The sequence below is a fragment of the Zerene cesonia genome, chromosome 27, assembly GCF_012273895.1.
Source record: "Zerene cesonia ecotype Mississippi chromosome 27, Zerene_cesonia_1.1, whole genome shotgun sequence".
Taxonomy (NCBI): Eukaryota; Metazoa; Arthropoda; class Insecta; order Lepidoptera; family Pieridae; genus Zerene; species Zerene cesonia.
The window spans coordinates 4,410,135-4,428,003 of record NC_052128.1 but is presented as its reverse complement, the minus strand read 5'-3'; the positions used below and the strand labels follow the sequence as shown (position 1 = coordinate 4,428,003).

At 33.9% G+C, this 17,869-nt stretch overlaps 3 protein-coding genes across 10 annotated transcripts in view; 1 reads left to right on the top strand and 2 right to left on the bottom strand.

The window, feature by feature from the left end:
- The window catches only part of LOC119837335, a 99,820-nt gene extending 95,456 nt beyond the window's left edge, over positions 1–4,364 (bottom strand). For 3 of the 5 annotated variants that reach the window (XM_038362878.1, XM_038362882.1, XM_038362880.1), the window contains exon 1: positions 3,914–4,364. The gene's annotated coding sequence lies outside the window, so the exon portion shown is untranslated. The remainder of the gene's footprint in view (positions 1–3,913) is intronic. The other 2 variants (XM_038362879.1, XM_038362881.1) reach the window with 1 other exon arrangement.
- Positions 4,365–6,494: 2,130 nt separating this feature from the next.
- LOC119837281 lies at positions 6,495–14,284 on the top strand. Its single transcript, XM_038362797.1, has 15 exons — positions 6,495–6,516; positions 7,492–7,673; positions 8,002–8,177; positions 8,353–8,875; positions 9,209–9,359; positions 9,928–10,075; positions 10,355–10,457; positions 10,635–10,714; positions 11,247–11,344; positions 11,605–11,710; positions 12,038–12,249; positions 12,417–12,575; positions 12,942–13,035; positions 13,559–13,616; positions 14,123–14,284. The coding sequence occupies exons 1-15, from the start codon at positions 6,495–6,497 to the stop codon at positions 14,282–14,284; spliced, it is 2,274 nt and encodes a 757-aa protein (XP_038218725.1).
- Positions 14,285–15,261: 977 nt separating this feature from the next.
- LOC119837454 (nuclear transcription factor Y subunit alpha) overlaps positions 15,262–17,869 on the bottom strand; it is a 5,928-nt gene continuing 3,320 nt past the window's right edge. For 3 of the 4 annotated variants that reach the window (XM_038363041.1, XM_038363044.1, XM_038363042.1), the window contains 4 exons: positions 17,316–17,480; positions 16,757–16,839; positions 16,359–16,458; positions 15,262–16,211 (listed from right to left, as the gene is read on the bottom strand). In XM_038363041.1, coding sequence (XP_038218969.1) covers positions 16,140–16,211; positions 16,359–16,458; positions 16,757–16,839; positions 17,316–17,480 — 420 coding nt within the window. In that variant the 3' untranslated portion in view covers positions 15,262–16,139. The remainder of the gene's footprint in view (positions 16,212–16,358; positions 16,459–16,756; positions 16,840–17,315; positions 17,481–17,869) is intronic. The other variant, XM_038363043.1, reaches the window with a different exon arrangement.

Sequence of the window (17,869 nt, the reverse complement as noted above, 5' to 3'; positions counted from 1 at the left end):
TAAGTTTCTTTTGTTCGACTGCTTATTTTTGAATTTTTTACGCAATAAAGAATTTTCATTTCATTTCATTCATTTCATTTCATTTCATTTCATTTCATTTCATTTCATTTCATCTAATAGCTCTATATATATATATAACTAGCAGTTCACGCGACTGAAATCGAGATTTTACCTGTTCATCGATCGAGAGTTCATGAATCATCGTCCTAAACCGCTCCCTGAATTAACGACACGCAATAAGACGTCCGCGCCGAGCAATTTTAATATTTTTCGAGCTTTCACGATCTTCGTAATTTTGTAAAAAGCATCATAAAAACCTCCGAGCTCCAGTCGCTAGCGGCCGCCATTAGCAATTCAAACTTATCTCTTTTCCTCGAATTTGTATGTAGCTATTGTTGATTGCGTAAAAGATGGCGAGACTAGAACTGCATCAAATATTTATCTTGCATATTACTTTGATATCAACGTATTTTTAGTTTTTATCAACATGAAACATGTACTTCGTCATGTTCTTTGAATTGGTAAATTACATTACATTTAAAATATGCAGGGAAACCCGATTCAGAAATGTACAATTCAAAACTCTAAATATAAAAGTACCTAATATGATAACATAGCGGTAATAACATAATAATATTAAAAAACAAAGAAAAATTAGCTATTAATGAAAGCTAAAGTTAAAAAAAAATTAAAATCACCTGTAATTTTTTATATGAGGCATACATTACACGTTTTTTTTTTTTTTTTATGTCATAGCGGGCAACTGAGCTTGTGGTTCGCCTGGTGGTAAGCGATCACCACCGCCCATGAACATTCGCAAAGGTAGTGCCTCTACGAATGTGCTGCCGGCTTTTATGGCGTAATTGTAATTGAATCATGTTTTAATCGCACGTTATACCTAGCCCCTTATTTCAAAGGAGTGCCGACATTAAAGAAATTGCAATTCTGAAAAAAAAAATGTATATCTATCACCATAACGTGATGCTATAAAAAAGGGAATTCAAAGAATTGACAATTTTAACAAGAACCTTCTGTGACGCACGCAAACAAACGCGATTACATATTACATATGCCAACCGGTAACCATGTGTTTGTCCACAACACGTTACATGCACATAATATAGGTATACATGTATATTTTTGTCTGGCAATACCATGAATCATGCCTAGACACTAATTTGCATAAAACAAACACCAACAAACGTTTTACTACGTGCAGTTTGAAAGTAATTTACTTGGGAGTCGAAACAACGGAAGCTATTTATTGGGAAGAGGCTTACGGGATGCTAGTGTACCGGGGATCATTTTGATCAGTACGTATTTAGGTATATTCTTTACTTGTTTCTGCAAGAATAGAATACGTTAGATTCAGTGAAAACTTTTGTGATACAACTTTAAGGCAAGATATTGGTTGAACTAGATACAGTCATCAAACGGCACCATTGTTACTATATTTCTCTACGAATTTCATATGACGACCATACCATACATAGTTCACAGTACACTTAAAGTGTACAGCCATTTGAAGCCTGCGTTGTAGTGTTTCAGAAGCCCACCATTATCACGACGGTTATCAACTTTCTAACCGCGTGGGTGACACGGCGCACGACAGGCGCAGGTTAGCCAGCAGATACCTTATCTAGGCCCGTTCAATTAACATCACAAGCTCGCTGAATGAGTGGTGAAAGTTTGTACAAGCGATACGGGCGCAAATGGACATTTCAGCTAATGAAACCCAACATGCAACACCGTTAACGTTGGACCTTCAATTGGTGTTTGTGTATCGTTACGTCAGCCAAGACGTATGTATGTCCAATTATAACATTTTTACATGTTTCGTTATATCACACAATGACTCAATTAGTCCACTTGTATTGCGTATGAAGTATGAACATGTTTCGTCGCGATGAATTATATGTTTAGTTGGCAAAAATAATTATTATATAAGAATGTAATCTATACTTAATTTTTTTGCGGAAAGCCTTCTTTAAAAACAAAGACATTTTATGTTACATTTGCTATAGCATTGCGGTAACCTAGCAGAGAAGGGAAGCAGCGCGTTCTGAAATTGAGTTATCTAAAAGATGGTGCAGTTGTATATCACTCCAATGTGTATCTCTGGGAGGAAGTTGACGTTAATGCATTTCTATGAACGCCATTATAATGAAACCTGGATCAAGATCTTACAAGCCTACTAAAACCTGAGGAGCCGCGTATAAGCCGCACAGCCCGTAACTGCCATAATGCACTATAATACACGGTCTAATCTAGATTTTCCAGACAAAGGTGGAACTATTCACGAGACAGCAGTTGAGGTCGTGCCAAGACGCGGCCCCTTCGTGAAATGTCGCCGACACCGTTATTCCGAACGCATAACGGCCTACCATTGTATCTGCGTGCACGCACGATGTCGCAACACTTGACAATTCTATCGACCGATTGGTTCTGGCGAAATCGGGCCTCAATTTTCTGTACAGTTTCATTTGCAGATGATTTATTTCAATGTAATCTCCTTCGGGATATAAAAATACATACAAAAGTATATAACTGAATTTAATCTGTGAAAAATAGATACCACAAATTTCTTATGAATGCTAGGGCACACATGCTGCCCTTCCCAACTTTTAATAAATACATTTGTTAGAATGAACTCTCTGAAGATATAATACCTGCCTAATTGTTTTTTGGAAATAGTGTAAACAATTTTTAAAATAGTTCAACAATCATTTACCTATCTTAAATTGACTTAACTATAATAAATGATTTTTTTATGCTTACATTATAGACTATATGAAACAATGTACATATAAGTTAACATTTGTTTCAGAGATTGTTTATAGTTCATATATTTGCAGCCAAATGGTTTAATCAGCCATTAGATTAATACACTAGGATGCTTATTTCAATTGAGCCATTGTTATATTAAAATATATCATCCAGGCAATAAATAATATTAAGTTAAGCAACTGCCTAGGCTATTAAAGAAAAGGCTGATATAACCAGTTAGCTGCAAAATTACTTGCAAGGGGAGTAGGTAAAATATTTTTTTATTATATATTTTGAAGTATCTTATGAACGGCTTAATATAAATTTATTTGGGGCACGAAATTGCAGCAAATGACATAAAATCTTATCTATATTATGTAGGACTTTATCTATAGTTAATTTCACTCAAAAATAATTAAGTTCTAGATATAACTGTCCTACAAACAATATTTTTAGTTTTATATCATTTTTATTCTACAAAAATTGAAAGCTGATTTGAGATAATAAGCTGATTCTAATGAAAATATTTGATGTGCTTACTGTTAAATGTAAATACAAATTGTTGCTAGAAAAATTAAGAAGTTTATTGATTTTATTTTGCACATATTTATATAATTTTTGTATAAAAAAGTAGTACTTAAGTAGTTAGGTACTTAAAAAATTTCCAAAGAAATTATTGCTAGATAAATAAGATTTTAAATAAGTACATTACAAAATAATATAAATTTTGTCAGTCAGGCAAGATTGTGATAACTAAAATTAATATGAGTTATATCATATGTAATTAATAAATATGGAACAGCTGTTTACGATAAAAAAACTAAAATAGGTATCAATTCTGGTAGATAGTTTGAAAGCATAAATACAATATCGTTATAATTAAATATACGGATGTTATAAATAAAAACAATCATATTGAATAAAAGCAGAATAGAAGTTATTAAAATGTAAACTCCAATAAGACTAAAAATAAACTGGGTTATTTATTTACGTCTATCATAGACTACAAAGTGAAACATATGATTTGTTGTAACATGTGATGAAAATAGATAAGGAAATGTTTAATTTGATATTTTGGGTTAAATTTATGAAGCAATATTCAGTTTAGATAGTGAGAAAATATATAGAATGTTTTCAAGAAACTCACACGTAGCCAGTGAGCGGTTGATATCGCTCAGTAGAAAGCAATAAACGACGCCGCGATTCCGTGAGAACCAGTAATTTTCCACACAATTTTTTCACTTTAAATTGCAGTCAGATAGTTTCCTCACCTTGCAAAGATAATTCTTTGTCTGTATGATCCCACTATCATGCTGGAGAAGCACACGAAAGCGGACAAAGGGTCCTTCAAAACACAGCCATTTTGAAACAGTTCATATGAATGTTACGTGTACTGCGAGCGTACAGTTTTGTTGATCGAAAGATGGAAAAAAGATTATCCATTCGCACTCATTTTGAATTCAAAGCACAGTAAAACTAGCACTAAACATTTCACACACTTTTAAGTACGATTTCACTTCATACTTTCGCACACACCCGTACACGTCGCACAAAGTCCGTCGAACGGAAACGACGAACTCACACGAATGGCGCTTGAATCACACAAAATTCGAATGGCGGAGCCGCAACATGACATTCAGACTTCAATGCTGCCAGTTAATATTTTAAGTTTGCACTAGTTTCGTAATAAATAATATAAAAGCCCTTAAAAGTTGAATAAAAATTGAATGCATTAAAATTTTGTGAAATACAATTAAAATCTTTTAAATTGTGTTGAATATTTAATGATTACAAATGAAATATTTTTCCATTTCTAATCCATAGACAAAAAATGTATGCTAATTTTGACTAGTTCTTTTTTTTATCATATCCCTTATTTTTCATTTTATTAATACTTTATATATTGCTGGTTTTAATGGATGCAAGTATTTTTAAAGTCTTGAATTAAATATTTAGTTTTATTTATGCGTCGCAATGATAACTTATCTGTGGAAGCATTGGGAGTTGTGACTGGTGAATAAACGACTACGTTTGCGCGGGTATTTTAAATTTGTTGCTAAGCAACACAAAAACAATTCAATAAAAGGTATAATCCACTGTGTAGTTAGTTGAACGATAACGTTATAGATTATTGTGTGAGCAAAAAATTCTGATTTTTATATTTATTAAGTGAAATTAATTAAAATGGTGATAATTTGAACAAACTGTATGAGTATTGTGATTTAACTGTACAATGTCTGCGATTTTAAATAATGGATCTATTCAACTTTAATACGGGCTTCCATTTGACGATATGTTTGTAATTAATTATTTATTTTTAAGCATATTTCTCACTAGTGTTTGGTCTTTATTCACCCATGGTTTCAATAATGAAGATCAAAGTAAGTACCATTATGTATGTATATTTTTAAATTGTATTATTAGTATTTATTTTTGTTTTTAGATTGGGAATAATAAAACATCAACTTTTGTGCTTAATTTATTTCTCTGCTTTAACTAAACAAATAAAACATACTTGATTTCGATACATTTTCTTAATCTAAACTTATTACTTTTATAGAATAAAAATTCAAGGAAATCTAGAATCCTCGATTCAAATTAGGAACATCTAACGTAATTACGTATTCAATCTCGATTTTCAATGCGACCAGTGACCACGGTTGGTTGCGCGCGCGCCGATGCGTTGTCATCCTTCCGTTGTTCGACAAAAGGACAGCGGTCACATGTAACCATCGAATTACAGCACATAAATGGATATTTACATAGTTTATACTATGTAAACTCGCTTACAAACAGGATGTGCTAGGGCAGTGCTCTATTTTTGAAACATTTGTTGTCTATAGGTCAGACAGAAAATGTAGTCCTATTTAGTCCTTATTTATAATTATTATTGATATGTGAATTGACTCATTTTCGCATTGCATTCTTATAGTAATTGAATAATATATTATTATAATTATATGTACCAAGGTTCCTTTAATAAATATTAAATGTAGAAAAGTATCTGTTTTATTAACGCAAAAAATTCAACGCATGTAAGACAGACTAAGCTTTTCTTTCTAGAAATCTTCTATCCATCAATCTATCTCTAATATGTTTTATCGGAACTTGAACTGTTTAAATACATTCTTAATTATCAAATAAACAAAATCATACATTTAAAAATATGTGTAACCAGTGCAGATTTGTCCTAAATTTATATAAAGAGCGTAATGAGGTTACATTTCACGGTCTTTAATCTGAATACAAGTTATAAATAGGTTGAAAAGGAAACGCGTATACTTCTAGCGAAGCCTGTGGAATGGTACGGGGTGGTTCCGTTGATATCACGTAACCGCAAGTTAAAGATTCACAGCGACTAATAAATATAACCCTTATAAGGTGATATGCAATTTAATAGACTAGAGATTGTTACCTTCGTATGCTGTCTAGGATTTATCTAATATAGTATAATTATCTGTGGCTATAAAAACCAACGCCATATAAAATTTTAAAATTTGAAAATGCTGTATTGTCCTGTGTTTTAAGCATAATATACAATACACAATTCAATAGATGTGCCTAATAAGTAATATGATATGTAACCGTTTGAACTCGTTTCCCCTAGTTGAAACTACTTAGTTGTGCATAAAAACATGCCCTTGTTACAGATCTAACTGGGATCTAGGCTATACGCGTTAAAATCTAGGAATAATTGTTTGTTAACTTATATGTTAACATATCCTGTAATGGCAGTAAGTTCTATTTGGTGTGAATAAATAAATAAAAATAAATAAAAAAATAAAAATAAATAAAAATGTTCTCATGGAAACTGTCTCTAGAACTATTATTTAGTTATATGTTCTTATATCGATTTATTGTAATAGTTTCCCGAGTAAGAACAAACTCAAAATAGGAAATCGTGGTCTAACAAAAAACCAAATATAACTACATAGTATAAAACAAAGTCGATTTCTCTGTCCCTAAGATCCTATGTATGCTTAAATCTTTTAAAATACTTTGATGATTTTTTTTAATAGATAGACTGATTCAAGAGGAAGGTTTATATGTATAATAACATCTATTAAACTATTTCGAATTAACGCGTGCGAAGCCGCGGGCCAAAGCTAGTGAAATTATAAGAAGTATCTATAAGAGAACTATTATACCACTGATATTCTGAAAATTCTAGTAATGTTTTTTCTACATTTAAATAGCTTGCACTCACACCCACAAACTTGTCGATAAATTAAGACCGATATTCCCTAATTCTACACGCAAAGTTCCCGAGTTACAGCGGGCCAATAACCGAAGGCATGATTTGGGAGATCACGCGATGCACCCGAATGTTTGTCGAACTGTCGCCGATGACATGTTTCATGATTTCCATTTTATACAGCTAACATGAAAACGCCGTTCAATAAAGGGAAATATGCCTTTAAAGTAACGAAACTTTAGACATCAATCTTTATAGGATCATATAAAAGACACATTCTACCTTTTTTTTAACTAATATGTATTTATGCATATTTTGGATATGCAGAATTCTCAAGAAACAAACATACTAAAAACACCTTTTTCTATATGATATGTATGTGTTTTACTACTATAGCTGTAGCTCGTAGGCACGAAGTATATCGATTTTTGCCAATTACTCTTATAATTTATTTTGAAGCAACAATTCAAGGCAAAAAAGACAGCTTTATAACATGGATACGTCACTTAAACTTAAACAATAAATTCCAGTGCACCTGGTATCACCTGACCAGCACACCCAGACTCCCCGACTCGAAGATTTCTTCTGGACAGGCTCTGGGGACGGGCCACCACCGCCAGACCTATCAGCGCCACTACCAGTTCCGAGCATACCAGTGGTACACACCACCACCGTCCTTGCTACTGTCTACTTGGACTCATATCCTCCTCAGGTATGTTTATGCAGTCCCTCCATAGTCTATATATATATTTTTTTTATTAATGTTTCTGATGTTTCTTTTATTGTATCCTTAGGCCATAATCTAATGTTACCTACATATTAGCTATCATCAGGATTAAAGGCAAATATTATATTTTAATATTTGCCTTTAATCCTGAGCTTCTAATACGTACCCACAAGCACAAATACCCATTCTATTACTTTGTCAACAATGGCCAGACTAGCACAACAGCCATAAGTGTTTTATCAAAAACAGAATTATAACATGTAATTTCGGATGTGGATAAAAGCATTCCGTTAACGACAGAGTGTCGGTTCAGGCGGTGACGGACAGCACGGGTGACTGCCTCCACAACTGCGGAGACTCTTCTCCCGGCAGTCTGGAGCCAGACGTGCCTGATGATAGGCGCTACTGGCTCCTCACTGTCATACAGGGGTCTACTCCTGATAGCTTGCAATTACGTCTTGCGAGACTTTACCAAAAGGCGTTTCTGAGGTAAATTGATTAATATAAAATTTGAAAGTTTGCTATACATTTGGAATATGAAAAAAAACCTTTATTTTCAATTTAAATCGGTCAATCGATATTAATTAATTTTTAAAGGGTACTTTGTAATTAATGTTATAAATCGTTTTCATATAACATTTTAGAACAGATTTTATTCTTACAGGCAACAAGAAAGACACCTAGGAATCATTAAATCATTAGATGCCTCGCCACCTAGAAAAAAACATGACGTGCATTCATTTGTCGTAAATAAAGACCATCAAATTAATCCTATAAGTTCCGACACTCTATTCAAATACTCCGAAATAGAAAGTTCTATAATTAATATCGGTGATATCACTCCAACAAACACTATAATGTCTAGCTTCGCCACTCTTGTGAAAATTCCAGAATCAATTGGTTTAAAGGGTGGAATGTATTTAGCAAATAGCATAGACCCTTCATTAATAGATGATATTGAACCAACTGCATTAGCTGATACAGAATCTTGGGTATTAGTAACACCAACTGTAGTATTAAAGAAAAGAGAAATCAATGTAGGGGAAGAATTTGATATGATGAAAGAAGACATGATCGATTTGCCTCTAGAAGAAGAGGGTAATAATGGATCTTTGCTGTATAAACGTGAAATTATCAAACCTGACCAACAGCCGCCAGTGCAAGTGCACATCCAAAATATATCAGAAGTGAGTTCTTAACTTATCTTATCTTCTTTTTTTAATTCTTCTTAATTTAATGAATCCTATCGTTAATTAAGTATATATATGTCACTGTCATAAGCCCCATTATAGATGTAGCTCCTGATTCCTGAAATAACAAAGATGTATAAAATTAATTATACACCCATCCTTTTCTCACCTGTTTTTTCTTTAGTTAAATCATTACTTTACAATGACCACATGATGATTGAGCTACTTTTGATCCTTATGACTAGAATATAATTATCGTCTAGGTTAATATTTTCGTCTTTGGAGAAAACCAAAACCACCATTTTAGCAATACCCTCTTTCCAATTTCAGTCAGCGGAAACAGGTAGTGTTCAAATAGTGTACGTAGTGTTGGTGGGGGGGAGGGCCGTGCCAGCCGCAGTGGCTGCGAGGGACATGCGTCTGGTGCGGGATGCTGAGGTTGCTAAGGAGTTGGGCGCTGTTGTTACTACTAAGGCTGAGCGTGAGTATGAGATTATTCGAATTTGAAGTTACGAGGTAATGGTTAAGAGAAGGTTAAGAGGTGTGATTGAAGGAATATAGATTACTTATCAATTAGTAAATTATTAATTATTGGTTACTTTTATTAATTATTAAATAGAAAATATGTTTTTGTATGATTGTAAAAAAATCGATATATTATGTTTCTTTTCTTTTTAATTGTATTATGCGCTGTATGTATAAAGAGAGTTTAATTAATCAACGGTCAATCGATTTATGAAGAAAGTGGAAAAAATAGAATTTTTAAAAAACTTTAGGCAGGTACGGCACCTATAAATGTATATTCATCAGAATACAGAGTACCTATTTATGGGTACATAGGTATTACAGAACATTTTGTCATTAAATCATATATGATATCTAAAAATTTTATAATCATATCTCATTCATTAATGATATTGCGAAACTATTTTTCCATAGACTAGCAAAATACCCTGGGAAAACCCTTAAGTACCTTAAAAACTAAAAATTCAATAACAATAATGTTTTGGTTTCGCAATATGCCATTTGAAAGTGCTGAAAATTGCCAGCAGCGTATCTCAAAGCAGCTGAAGGGTTGGAGGGGGAAGCGGCACCAGCTGGTGTGCACGGAACCGAACTCTGGGCTCTGATAGTGGGCTCCACCATAGCGCTTCTGCTGCTGGTGATACTGTTCGTGCTACTGTGCCTGGCGCATAGGTGAGTGTGAAAAAATAATATCAAAGGAGCTGAAGGGTTGAAGGGAGAAGCACCAGGTGTGAACTTTGCGCTCTGATGATGGGATCCACCATTGATTATGTTGAGTTCCGCTTCTGCTACTGGGAATATCGTTTTTGCTACTGTGCTCTGGACATAAGTGAGTGTGAGAGTAAAGGAAAAACGATATACCGTATATGGAAGAAGTTTTTGACACATTCTCAGTACGTTTAGTAATGTTTTTTTTCAGCAAATCAAAAATAATGGTTTTAAAAATTTCAGGAAGAAATCTTTGAAATCCGCAGCATCCCTTCGAGCCTATAGAAACGAGTTGATGCGTGAGTTGGAACAGAGTAAGCAAGAACGAGAAGAAAAGAACGCAAAGGTACATTAACACATTAAAATTGCTTCACCGAATTAGTAATTTACTATTTTTGGGTATAACCTGGGTTATTATAAGAAAAAATTATCTTAGGATTAAGTCTGTGGTTTTATACATTTAATAAATGACCAAAAATACCAAAAGTTTTGTATAATGGAATACAATTATATTATTTAGCAGTTAATAAGCGTGGTGTCTCCGAGCAGAACGCGACCGAGTAGTGCCCTACTGCCTATTTATAGGAAGGACAGTACTTCTGGGTAAGTTGTTATTGTGAATATTTTAAATTAAAAGTTAGGAACTAAATGACAACGTGTATGGGAAAGTTTTAGGAAATTTTAAGCTTTTTCTAGCATCTAGTTCAAGTTGTTTACCTTGTTTTTGCGATGGTAAACTCTTGAAGACCAAGTAAGACTACTTTTTAACATGCTTTTATTAGCTTACTGTCTTCGTCTGACGTCTGACTCTTCGATTTTGACCCACGTGAAATGGACGTATTTAATTCAAACTTTGTAGACTTATCAAGGATGGGTACATACAATAGTTTCATGAGTTTTCTTATTATCCTCTGTATAAGAGCAAACGCGACAAGTTAGTTAATTCTATCATTGAAGTGTTATCTTTTATAGATAAACATATGTATATTATATATTATGTCTACTGCCGCTTGTTTTTGGCTTAGCTTTAAAAAATCACATGTATTTCAACGTTTATTTTTAGATATTTCAGACAGGATAGTTTACTTACGAACTCCTAAAAAAACTATGATAAAATAGATTCCATCACTTTCAGTTCATCCACTACATCATCAGGTGTATCGGAGGTGGCGGTGGCTCTGCGCAGGCGACAGAAAAAGCCGCATGCGCTCAGAATGCCTCAAAAGAAAAGAGGTTTGTTTTATCTTTATTTATTTGTTATTTTGTTAGAAACGTGTCATTTTAATTGACGTTTCCAAAAACGAGGTTTTCAACTTGACTGTACTTTACTTGAGCTTTGTTATAAAACTCAATAACACTTAGTTTTCGACTTTGTTTTGAAAATTATAAAGATGGAGTGTTTCTTAACCTCCAAACCTACTGTCTCATTAATTGAGTTTTCCAATCCAAAAGTCAGAATATTCATAAGAAGTTTTTTTTGTAAATGATTATAGTGGGAACAACAGACAGTCTGCTAGAAGCGGCGGGTGTGGACAGCTCGGACAGCGGACACACCCCCACTTCCTATCTCTCCATGCCGTCTATTTCTGCCTTTCCCAGGTTAGTGCTATGTATTCTAGACTAATCTAGTGATTTATTACTTGTTATTTAAGAGACAGAGATGTTTTATGTTTTTGTGACTCGGTAACTGGGTGTATTTTGATCCGTTTGACCCATTTGTCTTTTGTTAGTTGGGTAGAAAATGTGCCATCATCCTCAGCCCATATATGTGCCCACTGCTAGGACACGTGATGTTATCCGCATTTGTGCAGATAAATTAAAAAATTAAATATAATATTAGCCGTTGTGTAAAATAGAATTATTAGTGCTTTATTAAGAGTATATTTTGTCATTTGAATCTGAAATCGAAATATAATTAAATTGCAGGGGCAATACCGTAGAACCATTGTCTCGGATCCTAGAACCGGTGTCCGTCCGTCACTTGGACGTAGACTCACCTGTATCCAGCCGCAAGGGGCAGGACACAGTGCCCCGGAGGCAAATGCCCTCGCAACTGGTGCGTTTGGGCAGTATCGACAAGGACCCGGGAGTTATTGGACCTCTAGTTTGGGACCTGCATTGCCAGAGGATAAAGGATGGTGAGGTTTTTATAATTCTTATTGGATCTTTTATACTGAGTAATAGTTTATGTATGCAAGTTATGATAAATTCTCTTTCAGTGCTGAATCTCGTCTGATTTTCGTTTTTTTTTTTCCTTTTTTTCTTTCCATTTTTCCTATTTTAAAATATTTACAAACATTTAAAGCGTCCAAACCCTCAACCCCAATGACGTCAAGCCAGGAGCCAGGCCGCATGAGGCAGAGGTTCAATGAGCTGATGGATGATGCCTTCACACTCTTCGGGAGTGCGGGTTCGACTCCCTCCAACGACACTTACACGGTTGAGAGGGAAGATAAGGCAAATGGTGAGGAAAAGAGACAGAGTTTATTCATCAATCTAACTTTAGTTATTGAATAACAAAAAAAATTCGTACACCGCACATCACGCTAATATTATAAGAGTGAAAGTGTGTTTTTTTGGATGTATGTCCGACAATCATGATGAAACTACTAAACGGATTATTGTGAAACTTGTTATACAGACAGGGTATGAACTGACTTGAGTAATAGGATACTTTTGTCCCGATTAAATGCTCCCTTGGAATAAAACAGGGATCTTGATATCCGGGCGGAGCCGGGACGAGCGTCTAGTAAATAAATAGATCGGAAATTCATTTTAATTTTAAATATCCCTACATACATATTGTATATATCTAACTATCGTATTACAGAGCCGATGGCCCAAGCCCGCAACGACAACGTGCGCCTCCCGGCGTCGCCTGCGCATGCGAGAGATACCGCTCGCGGTAGATCCGCTGGAGTTGGGTGAGATTTGATATTTTTAAACCATGAATTACAGTTTTTTATTTTTCATATCATCTATATAAAACTTTATACAGATGATATGAAAAATAAAATTTTTTAAAAAAAATAAAAATAAAAAATATAAATGGGAACCTTGTCTTATCTTATGCAATGAAAATAAATCATATTCTTTACGGTATACGATAATTTGATAGTGTGTTAAAGACCTAATAATACAAACTTGATATGTCAGTAAAAATCACTAAGATATTTCTAATATTTTTTTTTTTTAATTTTTGATGAAATAAATCATTCTAATACTTACGGGCAATCGTTCTGGTTTTTTCTGTCCTAGTATCCTTTAATCAGCATAACAATTTAATAGTGATTTATATTTTTATTATTCTTATATAATTCTCATTTGTGAACATAAAACGTACGCACATTATATTGTATGTGTGAGTACGGTTTTGTAGTTTCGTCCTCTTTTCTATAAAATCATATTTAATTGTTAAAATGTCGTCAAATTGGAATAAATGCGCAGACGCGTCAGCAGCGCGGCGCCCGCGCACCGGCGCGCCGCCTGGGCTCCGCACGCGCAGGTAAGAAACTCCCTTATATTATATACTAGCTTTTGTACGCGGCTTCGCACGCGTTAACTTCGGATTAGATTAATAGATGTTATTATGCATATAAACCTCACTCTTTTTAATATCTAAACATATATGGAATGGACTTTGCTTTATACTGTGAGGTCCATATCCTTTTCCTTACCCTTCCCAGTCCTTTCCTTTATTCCTCTCATCAATCCTTTCTTAATCCCTTTCCAGTTTGAAGTCTGAAATCCATTTGTAGAGGCGTAAGGTCTGCAATAGCCTGCAGGTGAGTGACCCAGGTAGTCAGTAAAGTATCAGAAGCAGTATATAACTCTGTGACACTAATGGCTAATTTTTATCTGCCATTTTTTTTAATTGCTTTAGAATATAGATTAAAATTTAGAATTGATGTTTTTAGATACCTAAAATTATAAATACATACATTTAACATTACATTCGAAATATTCAACAAATTACACACACCATTAACTAAATTTGTATTTATCTTTCAGTCTATAAGTCAAGCTCGGCTGCCTTCCGCTCCAGTGGTGAACACCGCTCTCATCACCACTGAGGGCAAGCTGCCTCCAGATGACCCAGCATTACCTCTAATATCCGCTATCAAGAGCGAGATACAACGCGTCAGAGAAAATGCTATGAAACCTAATAATTAAATAGTGTAATACCTCATCTACAATTAATTAATAATACGAAAAAACACAAAGATCCATGCATATTTAGTAGATTGATTCTCAATATTTCATCATGGACGTTTATTTGTATGATTTTATTAGATTGATTCTTTATTGGATCAATAACTCTGAATTAACATATTTAGAAACATAACATTATTGGCTGTTGCCAGTCAGTTTGATATTATAGTAATATGTTTAACTAATAGTTATATTAAATCATCTAGGAATTTTAATTAAGTATTGGAATGTTAGAATAAGTATCACTGTACAAACTCAAAGCCAAATAATTTAAAGAAAATCTGCAATATTAAGTTATAATAATATTTATATTGTTTATTCTAAAAACTTTTACGTGTGTTTTTGTTTGCATGTTTTTACATTTTTGTATAATTTTTTCTATATAAAAAATTCTTTAAAACTAAACCATTATGATATTCTTTGTTGTGCCTTAAATCATAAGTTAAGTTGTTTTAAGGTTTTTATTGGGATCATAAAATATTATTCTTCACTAGTTTAAGGTTAGATTATATTTGATGCCAAGTTGTATTAATTAGTAATTACCTTATGTTATCTGTTATTCACTTTTGTAGACTTTTTAATAAATATTTCACCAAACATAATTTTTTCAAGTATCCTTCTCCACTCATTTAAACGTAATATTTTATTAAGACGAAATATTCATGTTTTTGTATATATTTGTAAAACAGATAAATAGAAAATATGAAGAGTAGTGTCAGGCTTATTTTATTTTTATATTCATTTATTTGTTTGTAATGTTTTCACACAGTCTCTTAGAAAGCTGCATCTTGACTGAGTAATTGAGGCTTCATTATGTTTTGTTTTTATCCTTGATCAACTAGGGCGTAGTCGATACCAGCAGCTAGTTTTAGAAATAAAACATTCAAATGTGCAAATAAGTTTATTTTGTACTTTCACTGATATAAAAATTCACCTTGTATATATTAGACTTACAAAATTATTTACAAACATTTAATAATTTAACCGAAACTCATTCAAATTGCACACTGGCACTCAATATTTCAACCACATTGTGCCTATAATATCTTAACCAAATCATCAAATGACAAATTTAACATTTTTTAAATAAAGGATTATACAGACATTAAAGTAAAAGCAGCTTGAACCAATCAAATGATAAAAACAAGCAAAATTTTGTAAAGAAAATTGTAACAAGTCCTTGATTAAAATGTAATAATATGTAAAGGTTAATTGAAAATTAAAAACATAATTATTATCATATGGTATCTTAACTAAAACTGACCTGCATCGATATTATGTATTAGGAATAACATTAAAAAGAAATAAAACCTCTCACAATTGATTCAATTATAAAATATTTATATAAAATCTAGCCTCATTTCCTCCAACATCAATTTATTATATTACTGACCGACACACAACTGCAATGCTGTATAACAAGAAAAAAAAAAACAGTCAACAGTTGCTCAAACTGTCCCTGATAGCCTATTCTACTCTTTTAGAAGATATTTTTATCCATCACCCATCATTTTAACTGACAGTTAAGCTAAACAGAACATATGCAGAATCTGTGAAACTAAACATTTAGAATAAATTGAAAGGAAAAAGTAGACAATGCCAATACACATATTCACAGCCACAAGTAAAATAAACATGTACTGCATTTATACATAACATGACATACAGCTCAAGTATCATACCTCAGTAACATAATAGACGTGTTCTAACGCCAAATGTACACTTTCACACCATCACAATAACACTTAGCACTAACACTAAACACTAGCACTGGCAGTCTCTAGCTGGAATTGTCAATGTACTCCACTTCAATGTGCTACGTGGACTGCATCGGCTGTGGCGCGAGCCTCCTCCATTGGTTAGTTTGGTTCTCTTGTAATTCTTCATTCTGGAAAAATAGGCAATTTTTTTAAACATCTTATTAATATGTTATATATTGTCATGGTTTGTAACAGAATATTTTATAAGAAACGACATTTTTATGTAAATTAACAAAAATATAAAATGTAAATGTCGAATTAAGGGATATCCATACCTGAATAATAGTAATAGATACTGTGTCAGGTTTGATGTCTTCCATATTGTGTTTGCCTTGTTCTTCAGGTGACATTTGTCCGGCCTGTGTCTCCATACTTCTGAAAGAATAAATCTGGTAATATATTGACAGTCAACTTTGGAGATTTCGATTATGGAAAGGGGTAACATGTGCAAACAAAATTTTATGATAATAAAATAAATTTTAAATACAGAATAAAGTCTATTGTCAATATCCTTCAAGTGTTTGCCAGTGATACTAATAATTATGTGCAAATTACACATAAAAATAAAAAAATCGTGCATCAATAAATTCAATATTTACACTTGCAGTTTAAAATGAAAAATCTACTACAATAGTCACATTATAAGTTAAAATATTACGACAAATATACTGACCTCCGGCTGCCAGAGTTGAATCGTCCACCTTCACCTCGTATCCTGTTCATCGCGTGCCTGTGCCTCGACTCATGGAGGTATTTCTGAAAAGTTTGATAGAAGTTAAACTTCACTAGGCAAAACTTTGTTCAGTTACAGTTGCCACGCTAAATCATCATCATCAGCCCATACATGTTCCCACTGCTGGGACACAGGCTTCCTATAAGGGACAAATTCCACCATGCTGGCCAAGTGCGGGTTGGCAAATGACACATATTTTCGAACGTTTGATTCTTGGACATGCTGGTTTTCTCACGATGTTTTCCTTCGCCGTTTTAAGCAGTGGTGATGTTATCCACATATGCAAATAAATAGAAAATTCTATTTATTTTTTGCAAGCTAGCCCGGTCTCAAACCCCGACTGATCGATTTTGAAGTCCGAGGTTCTCATCACTGAGCCACCACTACTATCAACAAAAACACATTTATCTGTCGGACTCTGAAAAGTGCATTATTAGTATTAAGAAAATCCGTATGGGAGGAGTAAAAAAGCACGTGCGCATGCGCGTGTGTGACGTACCGGCCGCTCCTTGGGAATGCGCCCCTGCTCGTGCAGCTTGGCGCGCGCGGCGCGACGCTTGAGGATGCGCTTGTACTGGCGCGCGTTCACGTACAGCAGCGGCTCCTCGTCCTCGCCGCCCGCCGCTTCCGCCGCCGCGCCGCCGCCCGCGCTGTTGTTCACCATCTGGTGGAAATCTCATCTTTATGAGAATATCTCCTATAATGTCTTCTTTGCCGTTTTGTCGAAGGTACCCGCTCGCCTTCATTAGCGCTGCAACTGAGCGCACGCGTATTTAACTAGGCCACCCTAATACATCACCGCAAGAGATCTTACTTCTCTCTACATTCGATAAGAATAGGTGTAATTTAATTAAAAACAATAAAACAACACCATGACAATAAGCCCATTAATATTGATAAAGGTTATTTACAAAACAGCTGACTGAAATAAAGCAAATGAACCACAAATTCTCATCCATGTTAGTTATACTAAGCTATGCTTATACCTAGTCTTGCCATAAATATTGTAATAAAGAAAAAAGAAAATTGTTAACTGCAAATAACATTTATTAC

Coding starts and splice junctions, on each gene's coding strand:
- LOC119837281 (XM_038362797.1), top strand. CDS start 6,495: ATGGCAGTAAGTTCTATTTGGT. Junction 10,458..10,634: donor GAGAAGAAAAGAACGCAAAG/GTACATTAACAC, acceptor ATTATTTAGCAG/TTAATAAGCGTGGTGTCTCC. Junction 11,711..12,037: donor TCTATTTCTGCCTTTCCCAG/GTTAGTGCTATG, acceptor ATTAAATTGCAG/GGGCAATACCGTAGAACCAT.